The following is an 18408-nucleotide window of genomic DNA, read 5'->3' on the forward strand; positions in this document are numbered from 1 at the left end:
CTTGTGTAAATCTCCACTTCTTTATCTTAAATCTGAATTCCTTGGAGTTTCCCATTGTTCCGAGTAGGAGTCAAGCAGAAATGACCAGCTGCAGACACTCATGATCAATAGCAAGATTTTTATGGACCTTGGCCTTGTCAAGCTAAGGCATTCCTGAACCTTCATCAACGCTCAAAAGATGATCTCCTATAAACTCAAAGGAATGCACAAAATTTGTACTTTCAAAAGCCATTGCAGTTTTCTGTTGCATAATCGTTCTCTACTCTACCAAAAGGACATTTCATACGAACTAATATTTGAACTGTTTGTTCAATTCAAATATGAAGGATGATTGCCAATCATAATCCAAGTGATGATCATACGCAATGCTGCGTCTCTGCAAAGTGGCTACAACAGCACCCAATCTTTATTCTCTTGCATGTGGCTGTTTTGTTGGTGTTTTCTGCTCTTATCACTTTTAGTTTCCAACGCGACGCAATCACTTAGCTTTTGTGGGACGAGAGAGAAAATTGATTTTGCTCTTGTTTAATCAAAAAAATTTAAGGGGCTTTGAAAAAGTGAAAGCAAAATGTAAGCAAATGGCAAGCATTTGCATTAGTTGCGGGGCGAAAAAAGAGCTGATTATAAGACGGTAGCTCAAAATAAACTGGGGTTTGCAGTGGAAGCGTCTTCTGCAGTAGGTCAGAGTCGAGGCATGTTGAGGGTAAAATCTTCCAAAAATTCAGAGTGGCTTCTTCTGCTATATTTACCCCTCATAGAGCCGAGCAAGACCAGACACACATGTTTGAGACATGTAGGCAATAACTCTCTGCTGTGCCTGTGAAATATCTAATTTATGACCGGTTTATATGTTTGTGAGCTGAAGCATATGTTTTTAAACGCCTCTTGTGTTACATCAGTCTCAATGTATTGGCTCTCGCTGGTTATTCAGGACCATCCTGATGGGATGACTCTGGTGAAGGAGGAAGGCGACAAAGACGAGAGCAAACAGGAGCCGGAGGTGGTTTACGAGACAAACTGCCACTGGGAGAACTGCTGCCGTGAGTTTGACACCCAGGAACAGCTGGTACAAGTAAGTATCCAGCAGACCTCACAATATAAAGTCTTTCTTCCTCTGTAGTCTTCCATAAGTAAAACACATTTAACACAGCTGCCCATCGTCTTGGGAATATACCTATCAGCAAACTGACCGCAAGATCAAGCAATATACTGCTAAGTGAAATCACCAAAAACACAAGTACTCCATGTCAGACTCTGCAGGTCTCAGTTAGTGGGGGGAATTTTAAACGTTCATGACAGAATGATTAGAAAAAGATAAAAGAGTATAGCTTGTTTGGAAGTATAGCTAGGAGACTGGAGGCATTACCAGAGAAAAGGGACAAGCGTTTATGCCTCTCCGTAAGATTAGCTTCCTTTGCAAGACCAGTAAGACACAACAGGTGTACAATACAGAGCTGCTCAAAAAAACAGACAAGCTGTTTTTGTTTTTTCGTTTTTTCTCCACCTATCTCCCCAGACCTCAGCTTCTGTGTCTGGCAGGCCACAGTAGAGTGAGGGCCTTGAGCGCTGGATGTTAGTAATGCTGAATTCCTGATTCGTTCCACGGATCGTGATAATGGGCTCAGAAGCTGGAGTCCCATCTCACAGCTGGATGGTGTGAACTTATTTGGCAAGTTAAGCCTCACAGAATTCTGGGTACTCTACCGGACTGAACCGACTCCCTGTCTGTTATCATAATTCTCGCAGACGCCTGGAGATGGATGTTTCCCGATCATACTTCGCCTGTGGCTCTGTGGAAAGCTAAAAAAAAAAAAAAAATGCCATTAGCGTAATCATTGTGTCACCCCTACTGTGGCCAGAGGTGCTTTTAGCTTTGCCTTGCAGCATCTGAACCACTTACCCTTCATCTGAGCGGGAAACCAAACCGGAGTTGGACAAGCGATGAAATTACACCCATACAAGCGATGGGGAAGCGCTCACGCAGACATGTGCAGCTGAGAAACACATCAGGACACATCTGATAGAAAGATCCTAAGCTCTCCACAGCTGTCTACTTGCCGTCTTGACATCGCAATCCTCAGCTGCGGTGGTAACCCCTATCTATAATTGATATCCTCAGCACGAAATGGGCTTGCCTCCCGTGTTTGAAGGGCTCAGCTCAAAAGGTTGAGGATCTTGACAACTTCTTGCCCCTGTTTCAGGAGGTGGGATGAGTAAAAGCAGTTGGGAGAGGAGTGGAGGCGAATATTGCTCACCTTCTCCCCCTGCTGTACTCACAGCCCGGTTGCCGTCGCAGGGAAACAATATGTCTTCTCTGATTAGTTTTCACGTTTCTGTCTCGGAAATTTTTTTTTTTCTGGCATCAGACTTTCTGATATGACGTTTTATTTCTCATTTTTAATGCACATGGAGATATGAGGAGAGATGCCAATAACAGTCCTCGCCTACAGACTCCCTGCCCCTCTAATTCAGCAGAGCGGACGGGAAAATGCTCTTATCTCTCCACACCCCCACCCCCTCAGTAATAGGATAAGTACAGTATTTGGACCACAGTGGCTCTCTTCACTCTCTGGGAGGGGTTTGGGATGGCAGCGGTGGTGCCGGTGGTGGTGGAGGGGATTTCCATATATCCAAACAATGGCGCGTCCCTTCCCCCGTACTTGTCTTCTGAAACAGCTTCAGGGAGGAAAGGCGTTATGAGAAAAAAAAATCCATCAGTTTCCCCTTAACTGAAGCAGTTGTAATGTTTAAGTTTCATTTTCAGAAGTGCTTGACAAGTCTGTCAAGACGTACTCACTTTCTGTGGTGTTACAAGTAAGAAATCCACAGTGAAATATCCCTTTTTCTTTGTGGTTGGCCTAATTTTGGAATTAAGCCTTCACGCCACCCTCATTGCTTCCCCCCTTGTACAAAAGCGCTTCCTGTAGTGCTCTTGATGCATATTTCTACACCCCTCAAACATTCTTTTCACCGGCGTTCCCTTTATCACACGCGTATAAGCACTCACGGTGCCACCGATAAGATAAACATCAGATCTATGCAATTTGGCCCACTTTATCAGGCCTACACAGTCAGCAAAAGCGAGGCGGGTGTCAATTTTGTAGTTTGCGAGATTTATTTGATTTATTGTATTTCTACTCGTTCTACCTCTCCATCGTGGTTTAAGCTCAACATTCTCTAGCCCTCCCCCCTCTTTTTGGGGATGCTGCCCCCTCTCTTTCTTGCTCTCTCTCATTTTCTATTTTGCTTTCTCCCCTCCTCTTTTTCCCCTCAGAGGGAACACTTTTAAAGATAAGGCCTGGTGGCTTCTTTAATGTATCTCTTAAAGTTGGCTTTTATTAAGCTTTTTGTTGCCATAGAGGCCAACCCCTTGTTGGCATAATTTCCTATTATTACAGCCTTGCTCAACAACCTTATTATTATTTTTTTGTTGATCTTTTAGAACATTTTCACAGCAGATAAGTCTACAAGGGCGCAGTGTAGATAACTTAGTGACATCATTGTAACAACTTGCAATAAATCTTTTTACTTTTTCTGGTGTTATTGGAGATTCCTGGAGTCTGACATAAAAGCACAAATTGATTTTAGTTTACTAATAATGACCATCGGGTTTTTGCTGTGGACCCCAGCCCTGTCCCAGAACACTCACAGGTGGCCCGGTCTTAGCTCTGGAGATTCAATGTCCAGACTGCAGATGAGCTTTCTGGCTGATCTTTCAATCAAAGCAAGTTTATTTTAAGAAAGGAAGCTCAAATGTTGAGGTTCACTTCTAAAAATCATCACTAAAAGAAATTTTTCAGCCAGTTATTGGCTGAAATGCCAACAAATGCTAACGCCCCAATTTATCCGATACTAGTATGTGGAAGCTTTAGATGATATGGTGTTTAGGCAGACTTTCAAGCAAACAAAATATTTCCAAAGTTCATTAGTAGGGCTGCTGAAGGTCTCAGAGGTTCATGCGTTTTATCACCAGGTCAAACACACACTCGGCGTTGTAATGCTCTCAGATGGAAAGCTGTTACTCCGTGTGTGCAACCTTGTTAAAACTCCTGTTGTGTGCTTTCCCCAGTGTTAAAGAATGATAAACGCCGGCACAGTCTGAAAGCACACCCCCCCTTCAGCCCTCTCTGGCTGCTGGCACAGGCCTTTAATTGGTAAAACGCTGCTTTTTTTGATCATGAGAAGGATTAGGCCCTTATCTGTCTAGAGTATCTTACTCCAAGATGAAAAGACTGCTGAATTACACATGCCAATTTCAGCTCCCTGCCCCCTGCTTCTCATTCGCTTTCTCTCATCCTCCCTCCTTTTCTCACTAACCCACTCTCAATTCCCACTTTCATTTAATCTCTCTCTCTCTATCTCTTTCTCTCCCTCTCATTGCCTTCCATCTTTTCCTTTTCTGTGCTTTTTTTTCTCTCCCCACCTCTTTATACAAAGCATTTCAGCAACTGACATCACAAAAGAGCATATGATTTATTAGGCAATGTTTGATAAAGCTAAACGGTGTTGCGGGTCCCATCGCTTTGTGAAATTGCCTTGTAAACAGACCCTCTTTTCATGCACGCTTGCATTCTAATGCATGAGGGCAGCGTCCCAAAGAGGGTTTGATAAGGAAACATGGAAATGAATACTGAAGTGAACAAATAGTGGGAAGTAGCAGGGAAGAAAATGATATGATTTAGTGTTTTCCAATATCAAGTGTTGAGATGTTGGAAAACAGCATAAAGCTATAATTCAAATTGCTAAAGCTACAAGCAGCATTGACTGACCCCTTGCACTTTAGTGGTCAGAAGCTTTGAGCCTGGAATTACTTTCGGTTAGCATCTGTGAATAATTTCATAAAAGCATTTTTTGGAGCAGAACGATCTCTTTGAGTTGCGCCAACTTCTTGTTTGGCGACGACGGTTTGGGCAGGACCACAATCCTGGAAGTGTTTGGCTGGGGACTGCACAGAAACTTTTAGTGTGCATGGAGATTGGTTTTTAAAGTCTGGCCATGCCCATGTGCTTGGCCAGGCATCAATATTTTATTGATTTTTATTTCCCCAAAGCATTAAAAATTTTATGAATCGGTAAATCTTTTTGCTGTTGTTTGAGTTCACCCATGTAAAGTGTACAAAAAGAACCCTTTCATCCAAAATGACCAAGTTCCTGTTAGGGCTTGAGGTTATTTGTGTTGGATAACATATACCAATTTTCACAAGCTTCTGTCAAAGGAGAGTTTAAAGTTGTTGACGTTAAGAAGTTCAAAGATGGACATCATTAAGTAAAACAGGACTTTCTGTTGTCAGTGATTTTCTGGTTGGCCACAGCCACAACCCTAAATTAAAACTCAAGCTTTTGATAACTTTCAGTTCCCCGTGCCTTAAAAGAATGATGATCACGTTTGAAGCTGACGCCTCATCTAGGAGGAATTTCTATTGAAGGGAAAAGCTAACGATGGCTTGAATGTGGCATTTTGTATACAAATCGGCAGACTTCCTGTTCAGTGCATGCCTGCTTTAGAGTTGTTTTCTTTTTTCATTTTCCAACTTCTCTTACTTTCACTTCAAAATTTCTTGACTTTTTGAGCATGTTCAACACGCTACTGACACAACCCAGGCCTTTTTGCCGTCTTTGGTGCTGGTGCCTAAGAAGTATGTGCTATATGTTAGCTGTGAACCACAGGGGGTTGAACCAAGAGAACAGTGCCTGCACCTGTGCGTGTGTGGAAGCACACAGTTCATACGTCACAGCCGGTGCCTGTGTCCCCTGTGTCCGTGTCCCATGCGTTTCCTGTCGTGCAGCTCCCTCCTAAATCCATCTTGGTGGCATTTTTACAGTTGTTGGCCGATAAGCTGGCAGGGGGAAGATGAATAACCCACCGCGCCACCGCTATCAGCACCTGTTTGTCGATTTAGCCGACCAACGGGACCTGTCTGCTCAGCATGGAGATTATTGATTCAATAAGAATTGCCATTAGATCATGCCATTAGGTTTCTCTGCAGTCCTGCCTCCCCCCTCTTCCACTTCCCCCTGCGGTGTTGCCTGTCCCCCTCACTGTCAGCCCAGAGCCTAATGCATCACGCCCGTCAACGACCTCCTTCATTTGTTCAAACAGTAAATGTGTGTGAGTGTGCCAGCTGCCAGTGCATGATCCAACTCTACAGCACTCTCCCATCGCTCTCAGCCGCAGGATATCGAACACAGGTCACAGCAGACCGATCGCTTGTCGCCGGGATTCCCTCTTGAAGATGAAGAAAAAGAGAGGAAGAGTCAGGGTTTTTTTATTTGAAGCGCTGGCCAACATGGGAAGGAGATTGATTTAAAGTCTCTGATCATCCAATTGTCCAACCATTCTCCCCTGTAGTTCTTGGCTTGTCACTTTAAATTACAGAAATGCCTCACAAGCATTACAGTTGCTATTTGATGATAAAAATGCATAGCAATAGTATTAATACCTCCTAACACCTGTTGCAAATAAAACAAATTAGAGTTTAGAAGAAGCATAATTAATAAACATAGGCCATGAATATATATTTAATGACATTTTCTGGTTGCAACATGACAAAATATGAAATATTTAAAGGTATGAATTGGACAGAATCATGTTTTAGGGTGAATTAATTGAATCATTTGTCAGCGATTGCCTTCAGTGGGAAATGAAAACCAGTGGGGCGTCTGCTGTGTGTCATGGTCATGAGATTGTGTAGAAGGTTCAAGAAGGCCTGTGCAAGAAACAGTGAGTGCGTGCAAAAATCATGCTGTTGACCGTTTTTCTGGGCTAAATCTTTGTTTTCTTGTCCTCCATTTTTTTTTTATTTGGTCCCTGGATGGATTATTATTAAAAATGATTCAACAAAGCACAAAATTCTCAAGCTTTTCAACTTAAAGTCAGTTTACTTGTATTCCGCCCTAAGGTAAAAAAAAAGCCTTTTTTCTGCTTCTTAGGAATGTCATAACAGCACCAGTTTCCTCGAGTCAGGATATTGTGTCTCTCCGGGTTTAAATTGCCATCAGAAAAGGCGCTCCAGAGGCCAGCTCTCTGTTGTCTCTTAAAGAGGGACCCGATGTTGACTTTTTCCCCAGAGGGCTGTAGCTTTTTTCCCCTCCCCTCTTCACCTCTTCTATTCTTTCAACATTCACCACTTTCCTGTTTTTAAACCGCAGTTCAGTGGGTGAAAAAAAAAAGAAAAACAGAGAAAATGGAAATGCTTGACTGGACTTACAAAGGCCTCATATTTCTGAAGCTTAGACTGAATTTCTGATTTCTCACCCCTCTGCCATTTCACGTGCTTCCTAAGCCGCAGTTTGGAAGTTGCAACCACAGCACAACTGTCGGCTCTTGTCACAAAGTGACGAGGACCCAGACTCGTGGCAAGTGACAGGGTTGGTTTGAAAATCTCACTCGGATCAAACGCAGTCTCAAAAGCCTTTTTTCACTTTGCGAAAGGATAAATTAGTAAAAGGACAAAAACCTGAAAGGGAAATGACCTTTCAGAAAAATTAAATGGAGAAGAGCAGTAAAGTTTTTTTTTTCAAAATGAATAAAATTTGCTCCCCCTTCCCTCCCCCCTAGCACATCAACAATGACCACATCCACGGAGAAAAGAAGGAATTTGTGTGCCGATGGGAGGAATGCTCTCGAGAGCAGAAGCCCTTCAAGGCCCAGTACATGCTGGTGGTCCACATGCGCAGACATACTGGGGAAAAACCACACAAGTGCACAGTAAGGACCCTCATAAATGTCAATATAACCCTATTTGCAGATGATATTGTATTGTGCATGTTATTATATATTTCAGAGCTAAACATAAAAATCTAAAGTGTATGGGATGATTCTCTTCCATCTTCAGTTTGAAGGCTGCACTAAGGCCTACTCACGCCTGGAAAACCTGAAAACTCACTTACGTTCCCATACTGGCGAGAAACCTTATGTGTGCGAACATGAAGGCTGTAACAAGGCTTTTTCCAACGCGTCGGATCGGGCCAAGCATCAGAACCGAACACACTCTAATGAGGTATTAACATAGGTCCATCCATCCATCCATCCATCCATCCATCCATCCATCCATCCATCCATCCATCCATCCATCCATCCATCCATCCATCCATCCATCCATCCATCCATCCATCCATCCATCCATCCATCCATCCATCCATCCATCCATCCATCCATCCATCCATCCATCCTACATTTGTATTGTTTCATATTTAAAAACTGACCTATGTAGAAATAATTGTAAAGTTTGAAAATGGCCCAAAAATGATTTTGATAGAATGTAGAGCGTGCAATTATGACATGACAAATCTGTAGGAAGCCCATTCAAATAAACTCATTCGATTCTGCTGTTTGCTCTCCTCCAGAAACCGTACGTGTGCAAAATCCCGGGATGCACCAAGCGCTACACAGACCCCAGCTCCTTACGGAAGCACGTAAAGACGGTACACGGGCCAGAGGCGCATGTCACCAAGAAACAGCGTGGCGATTACCCACGCCCTCCGCCTCAGCCACGGGAACCTGGAGGCAACAGCCAGGGCAGGTCGCCCGGACAGCTGCCCCTGGGTGGATACACGGACCAAAGGGAGTACAACCACGCTACCTCAAAACAAGATGAATGTCTGCAGGTGAAATCTATCAAGACAGAGAAGCCAATGGTAAGACTTCAATTTTTGCTTTATCATCCACTTTACTGACTAATATTGTCTTTAGTTCACTAACGTTCAAACAGTAATTAATTTATGCTTTCGATGCCTAAGTGTATTTGAAGAAAGGGTTTTCACACTGACCTCTTCTAATGAATACATCTTCTCCTCTATCCAAATGCTTCGGCATTTCTCTCCATTCCTTTCTAAGGACAGTGGGTAATCAGGTGAGATGGGTTTGACACTACATTCGTTCGCCCTTCATCTCATCCTGCTGCTTTGGAGGAATGTCTGCCAGCCAGACTTTCACCATAAGCATGCCAAATGTGTTCCCAATCTGGTTCTCCATCTCCAGTTCACCACAACCATCCAAAAAAATCTATTATTTCTTCTCGTTTTTTAGCACTTCTGTTATTTTTATCATTACAATGCTTTCCTGTGAGCACCGCTCATGCCTTTGGAAAAATTCATAATTTGAGATGCACCTTTAAGTAATCAAATGAACAAGAGAATTTCAATTGACCTTCAACAATGACCATCTCAACATATAATCTTTTTTTTTTTTTATGATCAGTAAACTCGCCATGCTACCTGATCAAGAGTGGCTTCAACACTCTTCACAGTGGGTGCCGTGACTGAGTGAAGAAGTCTAAATATCAGCTATTTTCAGTGTCGATAACATGTTTAAAAATTAAATCAGACTTTGAAAAGCGATTTTAAAAGAAGCTGTTTCATGAAATGTATGAAAGAGTGAGATAGTGAGACTTTCACCAGATAACAGCAAGTTGCTCTCTTTTATTCTTTTAAGCTTTCAACTTCTGCTCTTCATCAAACATGCTGGATTTGTTGATATAATTTGGTAAGATAGGAAGGTAAAGATTCTCATTTTGTCTTAAATTGGTAAAAATATTGTTTTACAGAAATGGTTATTTCATATGCTTAACATTATTAATTAATGAACATCTTGGGCAGAAAAAAAATCTGCAAAATGTATATTGGTGCATCTCATAGAGGGCGCTCAAACATTCAATGCCCAGTAGTGCAAACTTTCACAATATTACAGGAATTCCATCTTTTGCACTACATTGCGTCCTTGTCGTGCCATGATATATGTTTCTTTGTGTGATTTTGATTAAAACCTTTAATTACACGGCTGCCTTCTGTTTGTCTGCGTCCATCAGACGTCTCAGCCAAGCCCTGGCGGTCAGTCTACATGCAGCAGTGACCAGTCCCCCATCAGCGCCTATCCCAGCAGTGGAGTCCAGCTTGCTGTGAGCGCCGGACGCTCGCCAGGGGAGGGGCTGGAGGAGGACGAGGAGGAGGAGGAAAATGAAGAGGAGGTGGAGGAGGAGTGCGAGGGCGAGCCAGCCCCCATTATGGACTCCACGGTGTCCACGGCCACCGCGGCCATGTTGACCCTGCAGGCGAGGCGAAGCATCGGCCGGCCCCTGCGCTGGATGGAGCACATGAAGATGGAGAGGCTAAAGCAGGTGAACGGAGCGCTGCCCAGGCTTGGGTCCCTGTCTCCCACACCACCCCCTAAAAGTTCGGCAATGCCCAACATCCTGGGAAAGGGTAAGTGTAACTTTGTGAAACTTTTGTTAAATTTCCACAGGCCTCACATCTTGTGTTCATTTTATTACTCCAACACATCTCGGAAGCACCTGTAGACAGAATTTACAGAGCTGAATGATTCTGATTCCCATCTTACAGGCTCTGCCTGAAGGGTTCAGGAAAAACAAATGTTGAAAGGGGTTCTGTTCCACTGCAAAACAGTATCAAGATGTACATCGTATCAGAGAGAACAGCATGTAATATGATGTTTCATGGCCAATTGCAGCTAGTTGTCCATGGTAACATCTGTTTGAGAGATCTCTCCACACTTAACTTTTCTTGGCTTCTTCTCTCTAATCCTCCTATAATATTTCTTTCATCACACTTCATTTTCCTTGGTTCCTTTACAGCCTTCCTAACTTTCTTCCTCCGCTCTTCTCAGGATCGTGCTTGGGCAGGCAGTGGGGGGTGCCTGCTCCTCAGCCACCTGCTCACGCTGAGTTGGCCAGCACGGAGCTAACAGTGCTCAATTTGCTCCGAGACCGGCGCGACAGCAGCGGGAGCGCCGCCAGTTCAGCCTACCTGAGCAGCAGCCGACGCTCTTCTGGAATTTCTCCCTGCTTCTCCAGTCGGCGCTCCAGCCAGGCTTCCCAGGGTGATGGCATGATGCCGTCCCAGCACCACCGCCGCCTCCACAATCTCAGCTCCACTGACTCTTATGACCCCATCTCCACAGACGCCTCCCGCCGCTCCAGTGAGGCTAGCCAGTACGGAGGTGGAGTAGTAGGAGGAGGTGTTGGAGCACTCTCAGGTGGGAGTTGTGGAGGAGGAGTTAGCTTTGGAGGAGGAGGTGGGTCACGAGGGATGCTCAATTTAACCCCTGCACAGCATTACCACCTTAAGGCAAAGTACGCAGCAGCTACTGGCGGCCCACCCCCAACGCCGCTACCCAACATGGAACGCATGAGTCTGAAAACCCGTATGGCCATGATGGAAGAGGGTGGCAGCAATCACAGTCTACCACCTTTAGTCCGACCACCCCGTTGTGGTGAAGCCGCTGGAGGGTACAACAATGGGTTTATGGGGCACGGAGGTTATAGAAGGAGGGTTCTATATCCTGGCGAGGGAACTCTGAATGCAAACCGAAGGGCGAGTGACCCGGTGCGGACACAGGCTCCTGAAACTTGTAGTTTGCCTCCAGTTCAGCGATTCAACAGCCTTAATAATCTCAATCCTCTTCCCCCTCTGGCTCATTACTCTACAGCTGAATATCGAAGTTTTAGCCTTCAGAACTACACACGCTCAGAGGGCAACCTGCAGAGAGGCCTGCAGCATTCAACAAACACTGGCAGCATTGCAGAAAATGCAGCCTTGGAAGCCCTGGCAATGGAGGATGATGGTGTAGCCGGCTTGTTTCTTGGAGATGAAGATATTTTGCCAGATGATTTGGTGCAGTATCTGCACTCCCAAGATCAGATGGGTGGTGGTTCATACATTCAAAATGAAGGGCAAATAGATTCTAGCCAAAGGGACAACTCCTACCACGCCGTGGAAGCAGGGGTAAACTTTACCTTCCCTGAATCTCTCTATCTCCAGCCACAGCAGATACTAGAGAGGAAGAGTCCTAGTAAGCTTCCCATTCAGTGGAATGAAGTAAGCTCAGGTAGTGTTGAGAGGTCTCCCCAAAGGTTACACAGCCACCACATGCAGTGCGAGAGGTGGCCTGAGCCAACAACTGCATCAGCTGGCAGGTCACGAAACACGCTGATTCCCCAGCAGGTGTCTGTGGACTTCCATGGCAGCTGCCAACAGGCTAACCAGTCGCAAAGTACTAGTTATGTTAACACTGGGGTGAAGCTGGAGAAACTCCCTAACTCCTGCATGGAGATGAGAGGTACCAGCATGTCAAACATCTCACAGGGTATCAATGGGGCTCTTCCTCAAGGTCTTAAACAGCAGATGTCCACTGGGCCTTCGAAACAGAGCCATTTCCAACAGAACAACAGCAGAACCATGTGGCAGGTTGGAAACAACCTCATGCTTACCCGGTCCTCCATGGACAGTGTACCCAACTTGTCCCAGGGAATCGTTCCAGATCACAATCGACCAGAACATGCCCCGTATCCACCAATAAACAATTACAAAAATGTAGTCAAAACCCAGCAGTACTTCAATCCACAGTCGAATGAAATCGACCAACACCCCATCCAACCCCAACAGCTACAGAGGAGTGGAGACCAGTGTTCTCTTGTGTGTGATGTATCAGGGCTCAAACTAGAGAACCTGGATCATGGAAACATGGTACAAACCTTTTCGGATTGTCTCACTTACGGACCAGCCGACTGCAAGTCCTCTTCCTTTCCTGTGTTGAAGGAGCAGAGTTTGTTAGAGTCCATGGCAGCATCTGAGGGACCAGGCAGCAGCAACACAAACACAAATGCCCTCCCATCCCCTGGTACAGACCTAGTCAGCAGCACAGTTGATGGCCAAGTTCCAGGAATATTAGACGAAGGGGTAAATCTGGACTTTGGTGCCATCCTGGAGGATGGCTACGATCAGGGTAGCCTGGTCTCTGAGGTACTGAGCCCCTCTATGTTCCAGGGCCTGTCGAGGACCTCGTCACGCCTCACCACACCTCAAGGATCCACCACCTTCAACAGCGTTGCTCCCGGCCTCAGCAACATGGCCATCGGAGACATGAGTTCCCTCCTCACCACCCTCGCTGAGGAGAGCAAGTTCTTGGCTATAATGCAATAGCTGCTCCTTCTCTCCACTTTCTCCTCCAAAAGGGATATAAAATGGAAACAGAAAGAAGAAAACAATTGGTGTATGTGAAGATTAAGACACACAAAGTGGCAATTAAAGGAACTTTATAAGAAGTTAACGTTCCCAAACCGTTTTACATTAGGAAAATATCATCCCAAACAGAACAGGGATGTGCCATGAATATGTACAGATAAAATTATATTCCTTTTCTGGAATCAAGGCTATTTTTGGAAGCCCTTTTCTTTGTATTTGCTGGTGAGACAAAGCTCATCTTCCTTGAGTCAGTATTGTGTCACTGTTTTAGCTGTTTGTAAAAATGCATGTAACTCCAGTTAAACCTTGAACACTGTCTATAGGACTAGAAAGACTAGCGCCATGTGCCAACCTTCCTAACGTCACAGGTACTCACTGCAGCTGAGACATGGGTCATCAGCTTAAAAGGCCCTGAGGACAACTTTATACATCATAATTTTAATTCGTGCTATATTCTCATTTGTTTGTGTTGCTTTTGTAAATCTGTAAAATGTTTTAGTGCTTTGACCAAGTTTTACCAAGTGGTATTTTTGTCAAACCCCACCCTCCCAAACAAACAAACAAACAAAGAAACAAACAAACAAACAAAAAAACGGACTACAACTCCAAGTCTTCAGCCTCTGTAGATCGTTGTCTACTTGATATCTTAATTTCTTTATTTTAGTTAGTCTGGTAAGGTACTCACAAGTGTTTGTAGAGGTGTTTTTGTATTCTGTTTGTGGTTCGATTTTTGATGTTGGATTTTACAGCTCTGCAGAACTGATCTGTAAACGGACGCTCTGTTCTATAAATCTTGGTGCTTTGCGTGTGGTTACATGGATCGATATGAGTACTTCTATGGTTTTGAAATGTCTTAGTTCATGAAAAGGTCTTCAGCATAGAGGTCCTATAAACATGATGTGTTTTTGTTTGATTGTAAAGTGTATGTATTGTTTTCTCCACAGCTCTTAAAATGTAGAATGTGTACTAGGGGTGTGATGGCTCATGTATTCGTCCTTGAGCCACCATGGTACAGGCGTCACTTGAAGGCACATGCAATCAGATGACATAAAGGTCAGTCACAGGTGACCACCACTCCTAGTCAACAAAGCTTTTTAGTGCTTTTTTGTTAAATAATATGAGAAAAGAGGAATAGATTCAGAGACTTTCTAAAGCACTCCACACCAAACCAATGCAAGAATGGCTGGCAATAATTACAAGCATGGCTCTGAAGATGTGTTTCAAGTCCGATGTTCATATCATAGAAGGCTTATGGTAAGGAGTATCATATGTATTCTATGTATTTGACAGCAGGTGTTATTCTACCATCAACCACCAGACACTAAAACAAATCTCTGCTGCAGGAACCTTTTCCATTAACTGCTGCAGTTTTCTTGCTTATCCACAGCAGGAATCAGGGCTAAACCAGATTCCCAGAACAGAGCTGGGAATCTTAGTGATGGGAAGGTGGTACTTGTTGTACTGGTTAAATGGTCCCAGCATTCTTCCAGTTTAAACATGACAAACGTAGTTGGTATTGTTATTTAAAAACATTTAAACCCAGCTACCCACACTAAATACTGCTGTGCTTCACAGCTTCTAGCTTTAAGTACATGAATAAAATCAGTTGAAATATTATTTAAATGAATTAAATGAAGGGCCGACTTCTGATTTCAGCTACTGTAGGAGTAATGCTCTTGTCACAGGCATTTTTTAAAGATTCAAACTTGTAACGTCTTTCAAGATTGAAAGAAGCAGACCTATTTGTTTATATGATTATTGTTTCTTCGAGATGCTTTTCACATTCTTTAATTGTTAGACATCGGTGTATTGTTGCAAAATTCCTCCGTGATAAGTTAATTAATTTCAGCTTCGCATATAACAAATGTGAAAAAGTTCAGAATAAGATCATGTTCCCCACTCCTAAATTTTACCAGTACGGTTACACCTTCTTATAAAGTTTAAATTGACTAATTAAGGTCTTTAGAGTAATCTCTCTGCAGATTCATTGGTCCCTCCCCTGTACATACACGGGAGCTGGGATTGCTCAAGTCTTTTATGATCTATTCCAGTTACACACTTCCACCATATGGAGAGGCTTTTCTTAGGTTTTATACTTCAACCACTACAAAACAGCACAAAAATAATGCTGTATTAGGGGAGATCTATGGACCCGGATCACTTATAAGAAAAGCAGCAACACTCCTGCAGGAGGAGGAGCCTCACAGCCTCGGTGTGCGTCATTTCTGCAAGCGATTTGATTTAGGATCCCATAATGGAAACGTACAGAGCTGACAGGCGGGGGTGAAATAAAATAGGTTCCTTGCACCTAAGTTATGCTTTGCGAAGTTCAGACGCACTTTTAATTTCCCCTAAGTTTATCACAAGCGCCACCTAGTGTTCAAACAGCGAATCACTATTAAATGCTTATTGATACAGAGTTTTCAAATTAGGAGAAGTTACGTATTTCTTCTGTGCTGTCTTTTGTGTGGAATTAAGTTTTCAAATGAAATTTAAAAAAGACTTTAAAAGGAAACTTTTTTTTTCACTAAAGCACTAAAGAAGTTTTGGACCTTTTTTAATTGACGCTAAGCCAAATTATTTTCAAACTAAAAAATAACTTAAATATTTTTGTCCTTGCTCATCCTCTGCCAGTACAAAAATCTTACTAGTAAATACTGAAAGAATATTTTGCATTTGCCTGTGGGCTGTCGTGGCGTACCTGTACCAACCTTATGTGTGCTGTCACACCCCTAATGCGTACTGCCATCAAGTATTGCAGTGACTTTGTCCAGCAGTGTTAGTTTTGCCTTGCAGTCTTCTGCCGCTGTGCACTGAATATTGAGGAATTTACCTTTCATTCAACATTGGAACAATGAGGTACAAAAGTATATTTTTTGTTGTTTTTTTTATTTTTTTATTTGTCCTTGGGTACTTTTGTCATTTTTGTAGCTGTGCATTGGAGTTCTATTTTTTTGTTATATTCAAAGAAGTCGAGATCATTTCCTTTGACAGAAGGAAATGGGCTGAGGTATGTGCCTTAAACGAGAGAGATCACTGCCAATCTTCCATTGTGAATACTGATTTAAAAAAAAAAAGGTGAAACTTTAAAACCTGAAAGGAAATTAAAGAGAACATTTATATAAGGAAAGTCTGAATATCTGAAAAGTAAAGATTTGCAACATACATTGTACTTTTTCTTTTATTTTCCAAGTTTTCACATTTATTGTGCTTTTATATAAATATATATATAAATATATATATGTAAATAAAATACTCTTTCTGTAGATTTAGCAAATGAAACGTGGAGTATCCTGGGACCAATAAAGAACTTTGAAATCAAGGATTCCCAGCCCCAGATCTGGCTGCAGAGCTCTGCACCTTCGCCAGAAGAGCCGCGTCACACTTTTATAACTGACAACAAATGTTTGTATGGTTTTAATAAAAAACGAAAAATATATATTTTCAGACTCTGTGATTTCTTTTTTTCATGTGACAGGTTTGGATAATAGAGACAGATTACAAAAATGTAAACCATTGTTCCTCCAGAGAAAAATCTAGTTGTAAATGTTAGATGCTTATGTGGGAAAACACAGAAATGAGGTACGAGTGAATGTTAATTTATGAAATGAAACTGATTTAGAAACCATAAAACATACTGACATTTGTTTTGCTACACGACAAATATTTAAGAGATAATATTTTTTCCAAGGCTCTGTAAAGTACGCAACCTCTTGTGCAACAGGCAGCTATTGATCTTATTGAATACAAATTATGTTAGCTATAATCATCTGTGATTATCAGCAGAGAGCTGTGGAAGCACGAACTGGATAAAACAGAAATGTAAAAACACGGATCGTGTTCCACACTAAGCCCAAATATTACTACAATCCCCACTTACTGCCTATTAAATTGCTTGTCAGATTAAACCAAAATCTGTGGCATCCAGCTCCCCTGATCAGCGGGTTTCAAGCTGATTCAGACTGAAGGAGATGTTTAGGATGAGAGACTTAAAAAAAAAAGTTTTGGATTGTGAAAATACAAGCTGATGTGCTCAGACTGGACAAAGTCAAAGCGTTCCCTTCATGCATGTTGGGACATAGGATTCAGTTTCATCATAAAAAAAACGTGCAAGTATGAATGTTAGTCACATAAAAGATAATTAATGCCAAATGGGGCAGCAAATCTTCAACAAAATCACATAAAGATGTTGCGGAACCGCCTTACTGAACATCCAGGCCTGATCCTTAGTAAAAAAAAAATAATAATAATCCTGCAAACTGAGGTGGAGAATCAAATAAGAATGAAAAATTGTTCCCAAGTTTACTGAGTTTTGCAGTTGTTTAATGACTTAATCCGTGATTTCTCCAATTGAAAAAAAAAACATTTTGGGAACTATTTTTATTATGCGCTGATTGCACATGGAGCATTAAAAATGAGACTCAAACTTACATTTAAAAAAAAATGTTTTATTTTCTCTAGTTGCCTTTATTTTGAGAGTTGGTCAGACAGGAAGTGGGTAATGAGAGAGGGGAAAAAGTGCGGCAAATGTCCGGCCGGAACTTGAACCTGTGACGGCTGAGACAAGGAATAAGCCTCCATACATGCGTTATACTTTACCGCTCCGCCACCATAGCACGAATCAAATCTACTTTTATTGAGTTTTTCTGAAGCAATGTAACGCAAAAAAAAACACACAAAAAAAAAATCCCAGACTCCTTGCGTGTTCGCAGTCAAGTAGTTCTGATCCATCTCTGACGCCCCCTTCTGATCCTTCTGAGATATTACAACGTCAGATCAGAGCTCAGTAAGACTCCGACCTCTGGCTCTTATGAATGTGATCGCCAGAAAAGACTTGTTTGCTTACATATTCACATTAAAGGCAGCCATGTCATCATCTCTTCATGTTGAGATTAAAGCCAGCAGCTGTTAGCCAGTCGGGTCATTCATGCTGACATGTTTACCGGTGGTTCTTCTCCCACTGCAGCCGCTGTGTATTTACAGACCCTTGAGGTTGACGGGCCATCAGCTGCTATCAGAGGCCCCTTTTAGGACATTCTGTACAAGTACAGAGAGACCCTGCATCACCCTACTTTTCGAAATGGAGCAAAATGGCCACCTTTTTGACTGGACCTCCAATTTTGCTTCCTTAAGAGCTCAACACAAGTGCAATCATGAGTAAATTTAAAGGTGTATTCTGTGAAGGTGCATCTCAATAACTTGAATTTCATCAAAAGCTAATTTGTTCCAGTGATTACATTTAAGAAGGGGAATTCATATAGAGCCAAAGAAGGTGTTCACATAAACTGTCCTTAAAAGACACTACTTATTTTTCTCACTTTTTGAAGTTAAATGTGACTTTTTCTGGTTTTAGGAAATGACCAAAATGAGTTTTTAGCAGCTGAACGCGTTTTATTTTTTACATACATTTTGTATTTGGTAGAATTTCTTC

At 42.6% G+C, this 18408-nt stretch overlaps 1 protein-coding gene across 4 annotated transcripts in view; it reads left to right on the plus strand.

Annotated features, from left to right (window-relative positions):
• Window positions 1-16416, plus strand: part of gli3 (GLI family zinc finger 3) — a 124090-nt gene extending 107674 nt beyond the window's left edge. For all 4 annotated transcript variants that reach the window (XM_081601428.1, XM_081601426.1, XM_081601429.1 and 1 more), the window contains 6 exons: window positions 932-1072; window positions 7558-7707; window positions 7835-7999; window positions 8346-8636; window positions 9806-10199; window positions 10621-16416. In XM_081601428.1, coding sequence (XP_081457554.1) covers window positions 932-1072; window positions 7558-7707; window positions 7835-7999; window positions 8346-8636; window positions 9806-10199; window positions 10621-12935 — 3456 coding nt within the window. In that variant the 3' untranslated portion in view covers window positions 12936-16416. The remainder of the gene's footprint in view (window positions 1-931; window positions 1073-7557; window positions 7708-7834; window positions 8000-8345; window positions 8637-9805; window positions 10200-10620) is intronic.
• Window positions 16417-18408: the final 1992 nt, after the last annotated feature.

This window comes from Poecilia reticulata, chromosome 20 (genome assembly GCF_904066995.2).
Source record: "Poecilia reticulata chromosome 20, P_reticulata-male-v2, whole genome shotgun sequence".
In the NCBI taxonomy this organism is placed as follows: domain Eukaryota; kingdom Metazoa; phylum Chordata; class Actinopteri; order Cyprinodontiformes; family Poeciliidae; genus Poecilia; species Poecilia reticulata.